General features: G+C 51.0%; 1 protein-coding gene across 1 annotated transcript; it reads right to left on the bottom strand.

Moving 5' to 3' along the window:
- Positions 1 to 1991: 1991 nt before the first annotated feature.
- Naa40 (N-alpha-acetyltransferase 40, NatD catalytic subunit) lies at positions 1992 to 16294 on the bottom strand. Its single transcript, XM_037207697.1, has 8 exons — positions 16204 to 16294; positions 10363 to 10458; positions 9397 to 9449; positions 6209 to 6304; positions 5971 to 6129; positions 5746 to 5829; positions 4598 to 4675; positions 1992 to 4357 (listed from the first exon to the last, which is right to left on the bottom strand). Exons 1-8 carry the CDS (start codon positions 16207 to 16209, stop codon positions 4216 to 4218), a joined length of 714 nt encoding a protein of 237 aa, XP_037063592.1. The 5' UTR covers positions 16210 to 16294; the 3' UTR covers positions 1992 to 4215.
- Between the last annotated feature and the right edge of the window lie 4158 nt (positions 16295 to 20452).

Genomic DNA, 20452 nt, shown 5'->3' with positions numbered 1-20452 from the left:
CCTGGCTTTGAAAGCTCAAAAGCTCAAAGCCTGCCCCCATGACACAATCCTTCAGCCAGGCCACACCTCCTAAATGTACCAAACAGCACCACCAACTGGGAACCAAGTATTCAAATTTCCGAGTCTATGGGGCACGTTCTCATTTAAACTCTCTTACCCTCTAGTACTCTGGGTAGTTTGTGCAGCCTGCAAGGATAAGGAGCACCATTCCTTACCTGTGATTGCCCAACAAGATGCTGCTGGGCCCTTCTACACCGTGGCAAGGGTTAAAAGGCCCTTACCTGAGATCCTGCCTCTGGTTCAAGGGCCCAAGCTGTTTCTACCACACCCCCTTCCCTGTACAGGACACTAGGAAGAGATGGCAGGCCTTGAGAATGGGCAGGGGGTCTGGTCCCTAGCTCTGATATCCACTTCATACCTCTACTCTGCATGTCTGGTGGATAGACATTGACCAGAACGACTAGTGGCCATCTCAGCCGGTCCAAGATATCACTGGACAGTCTGGAGACTCACCAGGCGTCCTTTACTGCAGTTTATAAAAGGCACAGGCCCAGCAAATGCTGAGACCAATGTCACTGAAAAGTGCCTTTGCTCTTCCTGCCCTCAGCCACCTCCCAAAGCACCTGACCTGGAGCTGCTAAGGAACTCAAGGCTGGCTCTGCAGTCTTCTTAGCCTGAACTCTCCTCAGCATGTTGAAAGGTACAGACACTGAACCCTAGGGCTAGTAGGAGGGGTGCTTGCAGGAAGCTGGCCGGAAGAGCTGGATTGGTCTTTAGAATCCTACTCTGTGGCTCTCACTGAAGATGAAGGTAGCTGGGCCTTCCTACATCCGCAGGAAACTGACTCCCTAGGCAGTGACAGCAGGAGACACCAGGATGGTTTCAGGATATACCCAATATGGGGCCAAACAATAGCCTGGCAAAATCCAGAAGGTGGAGGACAGGTTTTGGCTCACTGTTAGGAAGAGTTGGTCTAGGAACCTAAGCAGGCAAACAGGGCAGAGTGGGGCAAGGGACAGTGTCTCAGGGCCCTGGAGGTGTTTGCTCTCCCTGGAGCACAGCTATTGGGTGGGGCGATGAGGTGTCAATGTAGAGGGGCCAACAGTGTCTGCTCCTGCCCCTGCAGGCACAGCTGTCTGGCTGGCACCCTAGGATCCAAAAGCCTCAAGATGCTAGTGCAGCCATCTGGGACTTGGAAGCAGGGGACCCTGACAGTTAACCCCTTCAGGCCTGTAATGGTGATAAAAATCACCATCCTCACATGGAACAGTGCTTCCAGCTTTGGGAGCAATCACAGGGCAGGCACTACAGTTCTCTTCAGTGTGAGCTGGACCCTGGCCATACCCTTCCCCTGGTGTGAGGTGTACCTAGTATCCTCTGGACCCTTAGTGTGGACTCCAGATCTGTCAGGGACCTCAGTGACACTTTTTCACCTACCACCACACCTGACCAAGGGTATGAAGACAGTCCCTCTTCTGTCCAGAGGAAGTTTTTCTGAGCTCCAGTTCCCTGGACCACCTCCTGCCTCTGAGCCTGTACCTGGCAGGAGCCCAGCCTAGGTAACAAGCACGCAACTCTACCAGTCATGCTGCAGAGGTCTGACCCATTCTTTGGGTCTTTTTGTCTGAAGAGAGACTTCAGAGTCCTTGTTGAAGACTGATGAGGAATACTCTTGAGTATTGCAGTAAACACAGGGACAAAATTCATCCTTCAACTCACACAGGGGACTGAATTCATGTCTGGGTGTTGATGTCCAGAGTCACAGTGCCTGGCTCAGTGCCTGCTCCAGGATGCCAAGCAGACAGTATTCTGAACATCCCCGACCTCACCCTGCAACTTCTGGGAAATGGTACAAACACATGCACTTGGGCTCCACTTGCCCAAGGCTCCTTTTCAGGAAGGGCGTGGGGTTGGTACAACCATGTGCCTCCCAAAGCCAATGCCTGACGCCCACTGCCCATGGCACCCAGCATCTGGATACCATCCCAGTATCTGAACAAAGTGTCTTTTATTAATGACGTACAAATAAAACTGATAGAGAGTTTTTCCCCCTTTGATTCCAGTGATAAGTTCTAGGAAAAAATATATAAAACAAGAAATTTATCTTCCAACTTTCTGCTAAGACGACAAAAAAAAAAAACCTCCAGAAAGTGTTAAAAAGAACCATACACATTCAACAGCAACAAAAATAACCTGAAATGGGATAGGTTTACTAAACAAAACAAAAACCTTTAAAAACATTTTAACATGTCCTGAACAAAAACCAAAAGAGCCTGGTACAGCAGGCTAGACCTTCTGTTTCTCAAAATCATGAGGAGGGGTGGAAGATGAAATATGCCTGATAATCACTGGGCTCAACGCCCACAGATCTGCTGGTCTTGGCCACCATCCCTCTGGTCCAGTGAGATCCTGAAGGGCCCTTTGGGATGTGGCCTGCAGAGGGTGAGGAGCAGGGCAGGCACTACGCACCATGAGAGCCCCGGTGCCAGGTGTCCAGTGACTGGAGACAAGACACTCAACTAACCTCACATGGGGCTTATACTGGGGGTTCCTTTTGGTCCCCCTAAGTGGGAGGTATCAGAAATTCATGATCTAAGATAGACGAGGATCAGGAATAACTCTTCCAAGCATGTCCATGTTTCATGATTCTTGGAAGGAGCCTACCAATCCCCTCTGGGCAGCTTCAACTCTCACCAGGGGTATAGCCCCAGAATCTAGTAGGCCAGGCAACGGTAGACCTATTCCAGTGTAAAGCTGCAAGGCCCTCTCCAAGGCGAGGCTGACAGGGCTAAGAACAGCAAGGGATGCTCAAAAGAGGGCAGGTCATGGCAAAAAGGTCCCTCCATGCCCAGGCTACCACGCAAGCATGGATCTTGTTGAGAGGCGACTGCTGTGGGGAGATTTGCCAGGACAGCCAGGCAGGCAGGCAGGGGTGAGCAGACTCTGAGGTCAGCAAGAGTCTCAGAGCAATCAAAGGTAAGCTCTCTGCCATGCCCAAGGCAGACCCCAGGGCAGCAACAGGGAAGTGGCAGGTGTGTGTTCCTAGGTGAGGATTTGGTTTTGCTTCCTTGGAAGAACATGGCCCAGAGGTCAGGATGAGTTCAAGTTCTAAGCCTGCATCTCTTCATCCTATGAAGAGGAAGGCCTTCTGGCTCCGGCCTGCCACTGTAGGGTGACACCAGTAACAGAAAAGCAGCTGTGAGCCACTGAAAGGCATTCCTGATGTATCCCAGCGGGGCCAGGACAGTGGCACAAGTGCCTCACTGAGGCAGTGAGGGCCAGGGCTAGGGGAAACAGGCAAAGGGCCTGCTGCTGGCTGGGGCTCCTCAGACTGGGGGGGAACCCCTCCAGAGAGCTATCAGCACCAAGAGGAGGAGGAAATGGTCCTTCTGGGGAAGAAGAGGGGTTCCCTGATGTTACTCCCCTTGAGACTAAGAACAGAGGTATCTGGGCTGAAGTCAGAGGTGAGAACAGGCAGGACTGTGACTTCCTTCTTGAGTAAAAAGGCTGAGTCAAGATCAGGAGAAATGCAGCAAAATCCAAAGGCCCAGAGATGCCGCATCCCTTCGGCAAACGGAAGAGACTGACAGACAGCTCTTCCTGGTCTTCCTGCCATACTGACAGTGATGAGACACAGTCTCCCCCTGAAGTTGGCTGGTCCCGAGACTCCACCCTGTGGCTCTATGAGAACACGGCACGAACCCCTGCATCTTGGCATCAAAGAGCTACATGGTCTCCAGGAGAGTACTTGGTTCCCAGAGTAAAAATATCCAAGGGCTGTGTGTACCCAGATCTGCATCCAATCCTTTCTGGGGACCAGAAGACTCCAGGTCTTTCACAAAGGTGGGTATAAACATTCCAATTGTCCATATGGAGCATGGTGTGGGGCCCTGTCAGGAATCCAGCTGCAGACAAGTGGGGAACCTTCCATTTTAGGGGCCCAAGAGCTAATCAAGGAGGCAGCCACTGAACAAGGATGGGCTCAGTGGCCAAGCGATCATCCTTCTCACAGCACCCTCTCCCTGTGTCCCCTCCTAGAACTCTGCTTTTCCAGGAGGGGGTGGAAAGGCAGCAGGGGTCACTGCTCCCCAGGGTACGCTGGCTCATGCAGGGCTAAGACACCCACAGCTCCAGGGGTACCTGGCAAGTGGCTTAAGACCAGGGAAGAGGACAGGCCTAAGGAGAGTGACTTCACTTGCAAGTGGTTCTGGGAGTTCAGTGGCAACAGCCACCACAGTGCCCGCCTGTGTGGGAATGCTGACTGTCCCCAAACTTGGTCCTCCGGCTCAGTATCTCGTAGGAGCAGTCCTCCCCACAGCAACCAGACATGCTAGGGGAAGAGTCATCAATTTCAAACCTGCAACACAGACAGGACAAGTGTTGGCTGCTGGCTTTGCTCCCGAGCTGCCAACGTCTACAGCACTTCTGTGACCTCTGGAGCAGGCACAGGGACCAAGTCAAAGGACACTGGCACACCATCTCACAAACCCCAATCCCCAGACCACCGACAGATCGGGGAGAGGACAAGCAGGCGCTTGGGAAGCAGCAGAGGGAGTACCCTAACCACCCAGGACCACACCAGAGCCTTGCTCCTTACTGCAGTGCCTCTCGGAAGAACTGATAGGCGCCATGATTGTGTTTAAATACAGTTAACATCACCTTCTTCATCTGTGTGCTGAAAGAGAGCAGAGTGAGCATCTTTCAGAAACAGAATCAAGGGGCTAGAGAGATGGCTCAGCAGTGAAGAACACTTCCGCTCTTCCAGAGGACCAGAGTTCATTTTCCAGCCGCAGGGTGGCTCACACCCACCCTCCTGCAACTCAAGATCTAGAGTATTCCATACCCTTCTGGCCTCTTCAGGCACTGCACTCACATGGCAGACATGCATATACACACAAAGATATGTAAAATAAAATATATATTTGTTTGTTTGATTTTTAAATGTATGAGTACTCTAGCTGCATGTATGTCTTTATGCCAGAAGAGGGCATCAGATCCCACTAGAGAGGGTTGTGAGCCACCATGTGGTTGCTGGGAATTGAACTCAGGACCTCTGGAAGAGCAGCCAGTGCTCTTAACCTCTGAACCTCTGAGCCATCTCTCCAGCCCCCCCAAGATATATCTTAAACACACACACACACACACACACACAAGGTTTGGAGGAACATCTCAGGGGTTAGGAACACTGGTTGTTCTCGCAGAGGACCTGGGGTTTAATCTTCAGCCCTGACACAGCAATGCATAGCCATCTGCAACCCTAGTTCTAAGGAATCCGATGCCCTCCCCAGGCCTTCAAAGGCACCAAGCACAAACACGGTGCACACACATACACACAGGAAAAACACCCATACCCCATATCAAAATAAAAAACAAGTTGGAAGCCAGTGTTAGTGGCGCACGCCTTTAACCCCAGTACTTGGGAGGCAGAGGCAGGGGGATCTCTGTGAGTTCCAGGAGAGCCAGGGTTACACAGAAAAACCCTGTCTCCAGCAACAACAACAACATAGCACATCAACAAAACAACACAGAACAGAGACTAAGGTCAGGCCTCCTCTCTGTCCCTCCTCCAGCCTGCAGAGGTCTGCAGGTTGGTCAGAGTGCCCCAGTGTCAGGGGTCTGCCCCATCTGCCTCTAACCTGGAGCCACAGCCAAGCAGGCCAGCCTTCTGACAGGGACTAGATGCCCCTTTCCTCCAAGAAAGCCCAGATCAGTGGCTTCCTCCCCTAGCTGTGCAGCAGCCCTTACCTGTTGGCCATGAGCTGCAGGATCTGAATGAGGAACTTCCCTAGGCCTTTCCGCCGTACCTTGCTTTCCAACTGCACTTCGTAGCTAACAAAGAAAGCGGAGGAGTGAGTGTACAGGACAGCGCCAGAGAGAGGGTCCAGGTCCACAGCAGGAGCCTGCAGACAGGCTCAGAGGGCTCTGCCACTTGTCTCCTCCCCTCTGCCCACGGTAAGTCTCGGTTCCTACCAGTATAGGACTTCATCCCCGCACTCCACATCAAATCGGAAGTGAGAGAAGGCAACTGGGACGGAACTGTTTTCCCACGCAATGAGGTACCAGGCTCGGTCATCAGTCATCTCCTCCCGTTTCTCTCGGTCCTTCCAGCCCCACTCGCTTTGCTCATACCTGAGGAGGGGGGCAATCAGGATGGGGCCTTGGAGGAAAGCCAACAGGGTGCTGGGCTGCCCTCGGGGGCCATGCTTACATGGTCTGCATGTTGGTTTTGGTGAGGTCGAAGGCCCAGTCCACAGTGGCTGGCTCCAGTCCAGACACTCGTTTACATTCAATGGAGACATTCAACCTGAGAAGCAGACAGGGAGGCATCAGGCCTAGGGTTCTCACCAGGACACTGCTATTCCTCCCTGGAAGAATAGGGGGGCAGGCCAGTCTCAGACACCCTACCGGGCAAAGCCACCACCCTGCCTCAGGGCCCATCCCTGCCTCACCTGTAGAGTCTTTATCAGACTCACTCGGCCAATGCTCTCCTCTTGGCTACCTCTCTGCTTCCCCTGCCTGCTCAGTCTCCACTCGTAGTCATTACCAGGATCACTCTGCTCCCCCGCTGTCTGTAAACACTAGTTCTGCTAACTCTGTCTCTGCCCTCCTCCCACTGGGCTCTCACAGGACCAGGTCTCTCTTAGCTACCTGTCACTCCTCCACAGCAGCCGAGTGACCTGGCCTTTCTAGAAGACCCCTCCCCCAGCCCAGTCCCACTGGCCTCTTCCCCATGACACCCAGTGGGGACTGAGAGCTGGTTACACAGGCGGAACAGTATATAAACCACTGCTCTAGGCACTAAGGTCTCTCTTTCCAATGAGATGGAGGAGAACTAGTCTGAAAACTCAAGCTTTTACAGAAGAAAAAACAAAAGAAGATCAGTTGCTGCTCTTCCAAGACCTGAGTTTGGCACCCAGCACCCACATCAGGCCATTCACAATGGCTTGTAACTGGAGCTCCAGAGTCAATCTGATACCCCGATCTCGTGACACTTGCACACACCAACATACATACATACAATTTAAAATAAAATGAAACAAATATTTAATTATTTCACACTGAGTGTTGGGGGGGGACACCTTTAGTCTCAGCATTCAGGAGGCAGAGACAGACAGATCTGACAGTCCGAATCAGTTTGGTCTACATAGCAAGCTAGTTCCTGGCCAACCTGAGGCAACATAGTGAGACCCTGTCTTGAAACACACAAAAAAGGTTTGAGTGTATGTGTGGTACCTATGAGTGAAGACTCACACAGGGGTCAGAGGTCAACTTTGGAAGCAGGTTTTCTTCTTCTACGATGGGCTATCTGGGGATCAAATCAGGTCCTCAGGTTTGTGTGGCACGCACTCACCTGCAGAACCACCTCATCAACCTTTCTGTTTGTTTGGAAACAGGCTTCCTCTGTGTAGCTCTGGCTGTCCTGAAATTTACTATATAGACCAGGCTGGCCTTGAACTCAAGCAATTAGCCTGCCTCTGCCTCCTGAGTACCCAGATTAAAGGAATGCACCATCACCCCCAAGCAGTCTTTCTTTTTTTTTTTTAGATACAGGGTCTCACTATGTACCTCAGACTAACTTTGGACTCATGAGTCTTGTTTTAGCCTCCCAAATACTAAAGTGATAGGCACTCCCATCTAAAATTAAGCCTTTAAAAACTCCCACATCAGCATCTCTCAGAAGCCTTTGACACAATCTTCACAATGGAAGTTCCCACTGAAATCCACGGCCGTCTCTGCTGACTGGCAAGATCTTAACCTCCTGCCTTGGAAGAGCCTTTCTTCACAAGAACCGACATGTTAGAACCACCCAAATCCAGCTCTGTACCTGTTGACTAGAAAATACCCAAAGTCCAGCCCACTGTGATCTGCATTCTTTTATTTTTTTGGTTTTATGAGCCAGGGTCTCTCCATGAAGTTCAGGCTGGCCTTGAATCAGTATGCAAGCCTCAAACTCATGGGAAGCTTCTCAAGTGCTGTCACAAGCATGTCGAAGAAAGATCACAGCTACAGGAACCATATGAAAAAACAAGGCACCAAAACGGGTGTGGCCTGCTTCAGAGCAGGTTCAGATTTCTGCAAGTCAATAGAAGCCCAGCACGTGAAAACACTAAGAAAAATCACAGAAGCGATCCCTAAACCATGCCATGACTTCCCAGAAATGGATAACAAAGCTGCTACAAGAACTGTCATGTCAGATCCCAGATGGGAAGACGTAAGAGTAAGTGAATTGATTCATGATTGCCACATAGCTATAAAAGGCCACAGGGCTTCTGCAATCTCCACAACTGTCCCTCTCTTCCTTGTTTACTTTCTACCTGGGTATTAGCTCATCTTAGCACACCTCCTACATTCTAGCATTACCCTATTTGACAGGTAAGAAACCAAGGCTTCCGGTGCATGAGTGGGCTTATTCCAGTGGCATAATGCAAAGTCCAGCCACTCTTCACCATAACAGAGAAACTGTAACCTCTGACCTTCCTGAAGCAAGCCACAGCCCAGTGCAAACACACCACTCAGGAAGAGGGAGGGAAGAGTCTGCAACCCAGAACCAAATGTCAGCTGGAACAGCAGTCACAGCAGCCATAGCTACCATGGGCAGGCTCCATGGACCAGAGCTTTGGACCTAACCCTTCTAACTCCTCCTAAGGAAGGAAGGGACCATTAGACCCCAATCTTTTTCTTTCTTCTCTTTCGCTCTTTGTTTTCAGTGTCTTACTGTATAGCCTAGGCTGATCCTCAAACTCATGATCCTTTTGCCTCTCCAAGCCAAGTTTTTAGAACCATTATGAAACTGAGGTAAGACAGGCTAGGTGATTAGATACTGTATACTCAAGGAAAAAACACTTAATTGGGAATTAAAAGCTCCTTCGGATGTGAGGGCATACTCCATAGATTCAGAAACCTCATTCAAACTTTGGGAGCCTCAATTTCCCAATCATAAAATGCGACAGTAGGCCAACAAGTTTCCAAGTTTCATCTTATTCTTTTTTTTTTGTTGTTTTGTTTTTTTGAGACAGGGTTTCTCTGTAGACCTAGCTCTGTAGACCAGGCTGGCCTTGAACTCAGAAATCTACCTGCGTCTGTCTCCCAAGTGCTAGGATTAAAGGCGTGCACCACCACCACCACCACCACCACCGTCTGACTTTACCTGATTCTTTGAACAGAGAAAATTGTAAGTCCTAAAGGGCTATCAGTCCTCACCTGTGCAACCTCAATGACACACAATCTTTGCACACCTACCAATTCCTACATCATTTTAACTGGGAGACAAAACCAATAGAAGGTACCAGCCAGTTGTTGCTTTTTCATAATGGAGGAAAACATGCAAAACTCTGGAGGAGTGAACGCCCAGGGACCCCCAGGAAATAATTATTAGGAATGCTCAGCACAACTCACCCATTGCGGTCATACTTCTTGAAGACTGGGAACGCCTCCAGAGGGTCTCCAAGCTGTGGAGAGAAAGCAGACAGAGATGAAGGAAGACCCTGGTGGTGGAAGAGAACGGACACCACCAGCCGTGCACACTGCCTGCCCGTGTAGCTAGCCACCCCAGGAAAGAGGCGGGCGATCTGCTTGAGTGCTTCAGAACAAGACTGCCAACTAACTATAACCTGTCCATCACCCCATAGAAAAGCACGGCCTTGAAGGGTATCCTTCAGAGGCACAGCTCTCTACCAAGATGGAGATTAATAAAAAGTGACCCAATGGGCTGGAGAGATGGCTCAGGGGTTAAGAGTGCTTACTGCACTTCCAGAGGGCCTGAGTTCATTTCCTAACACCCATATAGGGCAGCTTACAACTTCCAGTAACTCCAGCCCCAGGGGACTTTAAAGCCTCTGCCCCCCATGGACACCCACACTCATGTGCACCCACCCTCAACAAAATTAGGAAAAAAGCAATGTGAAGTATCGCATGAGGCAGGAAGGCCACCAAGGCCAAACCCTTTGCTCAGACTGAAAGGTCCCAGACCCCCAGGAGCTGATTCCCAGCTGCTGCTTCTCTGACTGCAGCCCTAGGACCAGGCTTCTGAAGCCTTGGGTAAAGCAGAGCTCACAGCACCCATGGGTAGCCAGGAACCTCTGAAAAAAGGAAGGGTTAAGAACAACATGTGCTCTGTCTCATGAGGGAGATTTCCTCACCCAAAAGCAAACTAGCAAAAAATCTTCCCGAGTTCCATATCAGAAAGACCTATAGCCTCTTCACACACACACACCCCCAATCTGAGCCAACCACAGGCCCTCCTCCTAACTCTGCCTGAGCATAGGCTGGTGTGTACAGTGCCACAGATCTGCCACTGGATGGCGCCAAGAAGTCAAACAAAAAAACCAAGCTGAAGTTGAGGGTGGAACTGAGGAGAGTTACCCTGTTGGCAGCATCCACTTTCGCACAGACAGCATCCATGGCTGCTCGCTCCTCCAACCGCTTCTGCTTCTTCTCCTTGGCCTTGCTCGACTTTCTCTGCCAACAAGGAAAACACCACCACTAGAAGGGCTGTGGCTAAGCCCCCAGAGGAACCCAAGGGGCCTTGTACCCATTGACCTGGCCCTGCAACAGGAAACCTGGGTGTGTGGCCCAGCAGGGAACACTGTTCCCTCATGGTCCTGAGGTCAAAGTGGAGAGGTAGGGATCATTAGACTCCTCAGCTTCCTTCCAGGAAGAGCACTCATCCAGCTGTGTGATCCTGGGGAGTGACGACCATCCTGCAGCCTGTTGGCCCAGCATATTCCTAAGGAGGAAGCATCACTTTCAGGAACATTTAGGGGAGCTTTCTGGGATGTGAGGTGGCCCCAGCCACTGTCCCTTTATATCTTCTGACTCCAAGAGACACAGCCCTGTAGACTCAGGATCATATGCACATGAGGGCCAGGGCACACTGGCTTCAAGACACAGTACAGAGTCACTCCTGGAAGCTCTGCCCAGCGAAGGCCAGCAAGTGGCAGGCACACCACGCACCTGCTGATGACAAAGCTGGACTGAAGGCCTCATGGGTTCACCTCAGGGCAAGGTGTCACATGGTCAGCAAGACCAAGCTGCAGGGACTTGATAGCAGGGACCGAGCAAAGGCAAGCTGTCCTTATCTGCATCTTCACCAGACCCTGTTTGAAGGCTAATGTGGGCTTTCTCAAGACCCCTCCTCCATGGAGGGGAGCAGGGGAAGAGGGTGGTCTCACACTGTAGCTCAGGCAGGCCTCCAACTCAACAGTAATCGTCCTGCCTCAGCCTCCCAAGTCTAGGATTATAGGTGTAAGCCATGGCCCCAGCTTCTCATCAAAGGTGCTTGCTCCTCTTTCCCTGCCAGATCCTAGAACAAAAAGAGCCTCCTGCCCTCGTCTGAGAGCAAGGCTTCCGATACCTGCCTGGTGCTTCACGACTAGGGCTACAGGAATGTGCTCATCGACAGCTCTTGTTCACTTCCAGGGAGGACCTGGCAACCCGTCTCCTGACTCCAGCCCTACCTCTCCTACAGCTCACTGGAAAGAGGTCAAACAACATCAATGCCAATGTGACCATGGCACTGCCTGGCCCTAGGACAGGGCACTAAACAATCCACATTCACATGAATTGAAAACCAGCTGTTAAACAGCTGGGCAAGTTCCAAAGCATAACTTCAGCCTGGTTGTTCTAAGGAACAACATTGCTTAACTCTTGCTTAGCAACCAGAAGGTAAAAGAATTAGACACAGAACTCCTAAGATTCTTCTGGCAGGCAAAATGCCAGCCAAAGTGCCAGCACCATCTACTACTTCCCAGTAGTACGCCAGGAGCCAGGCTAGCTCTCATGTCTCACCTCCACTGAGAAAGGCATATAAAGAGAGTAGAGCAGAATTTTGCCTTCAAGGTGCTGGGGGTGGAACTCAGGGCCTTGTGCATGTCAGGCCAGTGATCTAACACTTAGCTACACCCCCAACCCGAGGCTGTCTTCACAGACATGCCAAAGGGAACAGAAGTGGTCCCTCTCCCAGACAGGCTTTAAAGTAATCATTTTTCCTCTGGGAATCTGGGCTTCAGGACAACACTGAAATTGGTTAACAAAACACTTTCACAAATACATGGTTCAAGGCTCAGAGTGGAAGCCATCACTTACCTTTACCCATTAAGAAACTGAGGCTCAAGGGAACGTGATTCATGCACAGTTCCCCAGGCAGTAAGGGGCCAGGCCACAGACACAGTGTCTGTGCAGCAGGCCACCTGTCTCCCAGGGGCAGAAGCACATCTAGCCTTCAACTCAGTCACCAAACAAAGACCTTCTCATCATATCCTGCAGAGATAAAGCTGGAGGCCTCAGGTGCTCTCAGGCAACCACTCAGCACCTCGTTTCTTGATGCCTATCTATCTGGGAATGGATTTTCAATGGTGCCACCTCACGCCCTACCTCCATGCTAAGGCAGGAACAAGGAAAAGGAAAAGGACAGATAAAAGTCTCCAAAGCTTCACCATGGAGTACTAGGGGTGTGAGCTTCCCATCAATCAGACCAGGCTATGCCCCACCTACCACCCTGAATGACCACCTGAACATCTCCAGGGAGACTGGGATGCAACATACCTTCACCTTCACAGCACAGAGAAGGCCCTTCTCCACCCTGCCAAGCCAACAGATTGTCAAACACAGTGTGGGGCGGGAGTAAAGGTGCTAGAGGGCAAGTGTGACTCCCAGGCCCCTAAAAGCATGAAACCCGGGTTCCCTCCACAGCACCTCATTTCTGAACACAGGAACATCCGTAGTTCCTAAGACTTGTTATGCAGGCTGACTGGTGAGCCAGGCAACCCTCAAATTGAGGCCCAAGGCTGCCACCAAAGACTGAGATAATGAAAAGACCCCTTCAGCACTTGGCTGCCAGCACAGAGAGGGTGGAGGCAGGCTGTAGCAGGCTGGGCCACACGGGCAGGGGCTCTCCCTCAGCCCCAGCAAGCACCAGTTAGAGTGGTCTCCCACTGTTCCAATTAGCTTCACTGCAGCCTTGTGGAGGTAAGGCTGTCCTGCAGGGACGAGGGAAACCTTGCCTAATTAAAATGGGAAATAAGCACAGTGAACAGTAAAGCTCATGCGGTTAAGTGTCTTTCCCAAGGGAGCTTTATATAATAAAAAGAGTGGGATTTTGAGTCCCAAGACCTGGATTTGATTCTCAGCTCTTTCACTTGATAGCTGTGACTTTAGGCATGTTACCTAAAATCCTTTTTGGTAGTCATTTAATTTGTCAAAACCTCAGTCTCCTCAACCAATAGAATGAAGCTGCTATATAGATAAAATGGTACTGCACATCAGACAGTCTCGTTCTGACTGTAACTGTGTAGGACCCACCCTCATTCGTTCATGGCAAGGAGCTGCGTTACACTGAGCTGTACCTCCAGCTTTAGAAATGGTCTGTTTACAGGAACCACCAGTGTTGGACACTCTGCTAGTGCTTTTGGGGGGTGGGGTGGCACTAGGAACAGGATCTCCTATAGCCCAGGTTGGTCCCTAACTTGCTATGTAGCCAAGGCTGACCTGACCCTGAACTTCTGCTCCTCCTGCCTCTACTTTCTGAGTGCTGGAGTCACAGGCTTGTCACTTCACCCAGTGTATATGGTGCTAGGATCAAAGCCAGCACTTCATGCATGGTAGGCGGGCACTCTATGCACAGCTAAGTAGACCTAGGCCCCTGCCACTGCTTTTCCAAAGAGCATGTGTTTGACGGCTCAGCTCTGACAAGAAACCTGAGGCTTAGAGAGGCTACTAACTCAAGTCAGAGCCAGCAGAGTTCTGAGAGGTCTTACCAACCTCCTTTGGACTCAGCTCCACCAGGCAGGAGTGGATCTACTTTACTTACCAGTGTATGCACCCAGTGCTCACAAACAGGACATCCAAGATTCAAATTTAGGCTTGAACTGTAAAGTGTAAGTCCCTCCCACGACATCCCATGTAGCTGTTTATGCTATATAAATACTGCTTTCACTGGGTAGCTGCAGATCTGATCTCCCTTTACTACTCTGGTTAAAGCAGTAACTCTACACAGTTCTAAGAGGCCCAGGAATCACGAAGAGAAATGAGAAAAAACAAAGCAAAAAACAACAAACACCACACACAAGTGGCTGCTTCCAGAGATTTAACATCACTTAGATTTCGGTGCCAATGCTTCTGTCCAGCTGGTTTTGGCGATGGGAGAGAGATCTAACATATAATTCAAAACGATGAGTAACAGCTGGTGCACAAGAACCTTGGAGAAGCTGATGGCGACGGCACATGTCTGTAATCCCAGCACTCGGGAGGCAGAGGCAGGAGGATCTCTGAGTTCAAGGCCAGCCTCGTCTACAGAGTGAGTTCCAGGACAGTCAAGGGTACAGAGAGAAACCCTGTCTCAAGGGAAAAAAGAAAGAACCTTGGAGAGGTGCTCCACCTGGTGTGGCTCTCACTTAGCCTGGGGTAAAGAAACAAGGGTACTACCTCCTGTGGGAATGGGGGCATGAGGGCAGAGCCTGATGAGAGTAATCGGAGGGCTCCAGGTCTGAGCCAGTGAGGCAATTCAAGTCTCTGCTGCTTTTTAGGCCAGCAGACACTCGGAAGGAGGCTGTTGTGAGACACATCCCCAAAGTATGAGCAATAGAGTGGGACCCAAAAGAAGCAACGTCTGCAGTGTGTCTGGGTCTACTACTTCAGTGCCACCAATGAGGAAGTAGAGAAACTGAGGCACGTTCCCCTTCTTGCTGAGGGCTTATTTTGCAAAGGCTGATTCTGGGCAAATCGTTAGTAATACTAAAATATGCCAAGGTCTCTAAGCTTGATTTTCTTTATATGAGGTAAACAGCAGTAAAAATTACTATCTGAACGATGCCAAATGCTTTGGGAGTATTTTTTTTTTCAATGCTGGAGATTGAACTCAGGGCCTCACCTATGCGAAGCACACACTACTACAGTTCTATAACCCCAGACCCCCAAGGTTTGTTTTGACATGGATTCCCAAAAAGTGTTTTGACACAGGCTAGATTGTTTTCATCTCATAAGCTGATTTGTTTGTGAAAAAAGAAAAAAACTAGGTTAGTGACAGTAGAGACAAACCCAAGGGGATAAAAATAGCACCAATCTATTCTAGATCACTAAAGTGAGTTTGAGAGTATAAGCAAAACAGCAGCCTCGGCTTCTAAGGCGCCTAGCGGGCTATTTACATCCATTCTCTTGTTTAATTTTCACCACCATCCTAAGAGGGGGTCATGTGCACCACACAGACGCAGGGAATACGATCAAGAAAGGCCTCATCACGGGCAGTGTCATGCCGCTGGCCCTGAAGATGGGGCTGCTGCCACTGAGTCATCCGGTTCCAAAGTCAGGACTCCCTGAAGGTGCTGCAAATTCCACCCGAACCCTAATAAGCCAGGATCAGGAAGGGCCAGTTGCGTTTTTAGGAGCGTGAACTCACACACGAGGGACTGTTTTTGCCCAACCCTACATCTGCACATTCCAGGAAAGGACACGGAAATGCATCTTCTTACTGCCATCGCTTAACAGGTGGTTACTATGCATCCTGGCCGGGGCCATCACCGGTGGCTCCACCCCCTCCCCCGTTGCAAGCCACCTGCAGTGACTTGACTAAGAACAATCTAACCTTCTAAGACCCACTTTAACTGCAGCCAGGGGCTGAACCGGCAGGCCTCTGTGGGAAGGGAGACTACATTTTATCAGGAGCAAGAGGAAGCTGGTAACGACGGTTCAAGAGTGTAGCGGAACAGGCTGGGCTGAGGCTTGAGCAGCGGGAAGCAGCTTCCACTGGGGCTCCGGAGACGCGGGATGGGGTCCCGCGCCCAAGCCATTGTCAGTGTGACCTTGGCCGTGCGCCTTCTGGTCTCCCGGCCTCAGTTTCCTACAAGTCTGGATTGCAGGAAACCGCTGGGGACCGTGACAGCCAGATGATGAGTGACCTCAAGGAGCAAGCGGCTAACCTCAGGGACGCAAAGGGGCTTGGGTGTGGGGAGACCCACAAGGGGGTCAGAAAGGAAGGAAGGGGCAGGAGGGACGCGGGGCGCGGAGGGGGAAGGGAGAAGGGGACTCCAAGAGGATTCCTGGGCGAGGCTCAACCCTGGGGCCCTTACAACAGGCTCTGGTCAAGTGGGGGTCGGGGGTTACGTGAGGCTGGAGGGGGTCAGGGTCACGTGAGGGGATTCAAGAAACAATGAGGCCGCGGAGGATGAAGGGCAACTGTGTACTTCCCATTACTTCTCCAGCCTCACTTACCCCCATGGTGGCGGCGGCGCGGCGGCGGCGACCCTCGGCTCCTCCTCGCACTTGCCGGTAGGGAGGCGGCAACGGCGGCGGCCCGGCGACAGCGGAGCGGCGGGCCGCGCACTGCGCATGCGCCCCACGAATCCCCCGCGCGTCCTAGCGGGCCCCGCGCCGGCGCAGAACCGGACAGGGGTGGGCGGCGAGCGCGAAGGCGCGCAGGTGGAACGGTCGCCGTGCGCGCGGAGGGCCTGAGACCAGAAAGGCGGGAGGCGCGGCGGAGCGTCGCGCTAGGAATGACGCGCACGCCCCGGTCCCGCCCCTTCTCCAGTGCGCGTCTGTAGCTATGGAAACGACCACGCGGAGCAGAAGGGCGCGCGCTGGCCTGGAGCAGCGCGCCTCGTTAAGAGGTTCCGCGGGCGCTGGCGCGGGCCGCCTTCGCGGGCGCGCGGGCACAGCTAAGTCTCTGGAGGCGTCCCGCTTTCTAGAAGCTGACCCTCGGCATTGCATGCGTTTTCTAACCAGTCCTACTAGACTCATTCATCCTGCTCTACATTCATTCACACATTATTAATGTGCACCTACACTGTGCTGAACCCAGAGGACACAGAAGTTACTGCAGCCCTATTTCTGTTTAAAGGGAAAATGGGCGTGCAACTACTGTGTAAGAGTTGTCTAAAAGGCTGCTGTTAAAATAAGAACCCCGGATGTCCTCGGTCGTATTCATTTCAGTCTGTGCAAACACCTGGGGAGGGTGACCTCCGCATAACCTTGCATAGGAATCACCTGGGGAGATGGGGCAGTTTGCAAACCCCGGAGACTAACCCAGGAATCTAGGGTAGGAACGAATCAGAGATTTAGCTTTCTTGTGATTTTTGTTTTGCTTGGTTTGGGTGACCCCCCGCTTCCCCCGGCCCTTATCCGCGCCGCCTCATACTGAGGGTTAAATCCAGGGCTAGGAGAGTTCTGTCACCGAGCTACAACTCCCACTCCAGAGTCTTCACTGATACACGAAATTAGAGAGCCAGTGCTCCAGACTTAAACTTCATGGATTTTTCAGATTTTAATCGTTATCCTACGTTTATTGCTCAGAGAAGTTGTGGCCCTGGCAACATTCAGTAAATGCCTACTGCTCCGTAGACACTGTTCTAGGCAGCAAAGAAAAGAATGCCAAGCCAGGTGTTGTAGCTCACACCTCTAATCCTAGCACTGTAGAAACAGAGCGGGGGTGGATCCCTGGAAGTTTGAGGCCATATTGGTCTATATAACAAATTTCAGTCCAGCCAGAGTTACTTGATGAAACTCTGTCCCCAGAAAAGAAAAAGGGGATGAGAAGGTAAGAGAAGGAAGGGATGACTCAGCGGTTAAGACCACTACTGGCTGCTCTTCCAGAAGACCGGGCTTCACTTCCCAGCACCCAACATGTTGGCGCACAGTTGTCTGTAACTCCAGTTAAAGGATCTGACGCCCTCTTCTGGTCTTCACGGACACTGCATGAACATGGTGCATAGAAATATATTAAGGCAAACACACACATAGAATACAAATAAATAGGGCGCTGGAGAGATGGCTTAGCGGTTAAGAGCACTGACTGCTCTTCCAAAGGACCTGGGTTCAATTCCCAGGACCCACATGGCAGCTCACGACTGTAACTCCAGTTCTAGGAGACCAGAGGACCCTCACACAGACAAAACACCAATGCACATAAAATACAAAATAAATCATTAAAAAATAAATAAGTAAAATTTCAAAAACTTTAATGAGAAAGAAAGAGAAGGAAGGAAATAGTACCAAACAGGAAAGACACTGTTGGTATTTTCTAGAAAGGAGATAATAAACCAATTAAACAAATAATCTACACAGAACATTATGTGACCTAGATTCCATGAAGGGAAATAAAGCATGTCAGGAAAGGGCAGAGTTTATAGTTATAACTAGGATACTTGGGGAGAGCAGCATGAGGTGGTAGTTGAGCTAAGATCTTTAGGGATATATATATATGATGTAAGTCATAGCCAGGCATGGTGGTGCATGCCTTTAATCCCAGCACTCAGGAGAGGCAGGCAGATCTCTGTGAGTTCGAGGCCACCCTGGTCTACAGAGTAAGTTCCAGGACAGGTTCCAAAGGTACACAGAGAAACTTTGTCTCGGAAAAAAAAAAAAACCAAAAAGGTCTACACCACCATGACCCAGCCAGGAATTCTATTTTTAATATTATTTAAAGCCATCAGGAGAATGTAGGAAAATGAATGAATCTCCAGCCAGCTTCTTACCTGGAGGTCAGGAAATGTGTTGCTGATGGTCACTTGCTAGCACTCTGGGGGCCGGACTGGGAGAGGGAGCTAAGGTATGGGTGAGAAGAGAGGACATCTGGGTTAACTCTTGGAGGACAAGGCAGGAGTCCAACAGGAAAACCTGGAGGAGGGAGGCAATAGAGACTCCAGTCAACTTCCTGCCAGGCTTTTCTCCTTCCCTGCATCCATTGTCACGGTCTGCTCTCTGTTCTGACTCAGCCACCATGTCCCTTCTGCTACCTTGCTCCACCCTCTCCCAGGCTTCTGGAGTTTTCTTGCTTTTGGTTTTAACAGTATTGGGTATTGAAGCCGGAGCATCATTGAATTGCCTTTGAGCTATGTCCCCAGTCCTAATATAGGGAGTCCAGACAAACCCACCCCTACCAAGCCACCTGAGAAGACCAACACCCTATTATTGTCCCCAAGGCAGCATTCTCCCAGATGTGTTTAAATGCTGGCCCTTTCCTTGTTCAGGGCTTCCTAGGTCCTGGGTCTGGCCAAAGCCTCCTTAGAGTCAGACCAGCCTGGCTTTAAGCTCACTCCCAGCTGCTTACTGGCTTTGTTACTTAACATTTCTCATTGCTTTTTTTTTTCCTTTCCCCTTTTGGTTTTTCAAGACAGGGCTTCTCTGTGTAACCCTGGCTTTCCTACTCATTCTGTAGACCAGGCTGGCCAGGCTGGCCAGGCTATCCTCCAACTCAGAGATCTACCTGCCTCTGCCTCCCAAGAGCTGGGATTAAAGTTGTCTACCACCACTGCCTGGCAGTTACTTAACCTTTCTTTGGTTTGTTTGTTTTGTTTTGTTTTGAGACAGGGTTTCTCTGTGTAGCTTTGGTGCCTGTCCTGGATCTGACTCTGTAGGCCAGGCTGGCCTCGAACTCACAGAGATCCACCTGGCTCTGCCTCCTCCCAAGTGCTGGGGTTAAAGGCATGCGCCACTGCCACCCCGGCTACTTATCCTAAGCCTCAGTTTCCTCGTTTGTGAAGAGGACCACTGAAAGCAACCCTCTTCTTCCAGAGGTGGTCGTGAGGATTAACTGGACAGCTGCAGGGCCTGGCAAGGGAAGGCCCCTCCTCCTCCTCCCTGGCAAACCTCTCCCATTTTGAGGGCGCTTTCTATGAATACCTCATTCACCATTCCCCTAGGGCTGAAGAAACGAACGCTTCTCCATTCTTCCTCTCTGATGTCACGGGCAGGACTTTAACCCCTGGTCTTCTCCATGTCTGGAGTGTGTCTGGCAGCTCTTCCCACCTGCCCCTGGATAACCACACTCTTTTTTTTTTTTTCCTTGACACAGGGTCTCATGTAGTCCAGACTGGCCTCAAATTTGCTATAGAGCTCAGGCTGGCTTTGAACCTCTGATCTTCCTGCCTCTACCTCTCAGGTGCTGGGACTTCAGGGTGAGCCAGCCCACCTGAAGTCCTCCCCTTCTTCTTCCTCCCCTTTCCTCTAATGCAGGCATTCCTCCAAACATCTACAGCCCTCAGGCACTCATTCATTCTCCTGCTTAGTGTTGTCTTCTGGTCCCAGGAACTAGAGAGGCAAGGGTGTGTGTGTGTGTGTGTGTGTGTGTGTGTGTGTGTGTGTGTGTAACCCCACTTCCCGGAGGTACGGTGTGGAAGGAGAGTCATCATACAGCTATCAGGGGAGAGTCTCCCAGCTTCCCAGGGAGAATCTGATTTTAGCTTCCTCACCTCTACACCCTGGGCTTCATCTCTGAACATACTAGTTTTCCTCAACTCTGCTCCTCCCTGCCTTCCGCCTGCCCTAGGGCCTCCCCTCTACAAGAAAAGCCGCTCTCCTTTCTGTCTGCACCCCACCCGCTCCCACACAGACTGGGCCAGTGAGCTTCCGGCATCCCCCTCCTCTCGTGCCCACAGGAGGTTTACCAACTCCAGCTGAGATGCTCTTGTCATCCTGGCCCTTTCCACAACATCTGCCTCTATTATTCACTCTCTTTCTCCTTCAC

Source organism: Peromyscus leucopus, chromosome 1 (assembly GCF_004664715.2).
Source record: "Peromyscus leucopus breed LL Stock chromosome 1, UCI_PerLeu_2.1, whole genome shotgun sequence".
In the NCBI taxonomy this organism is placed as follows: Eukaryota; Metazoa; Chordata; class Mammalia; order Rodentia; family Cricetidae; genus Peromyscus; species Peromyscus leucopus.
Note: the sequence above shows the minus strand (reverse complement) of the source record. Positions and strands in the feature narration are given on the sequence as shown.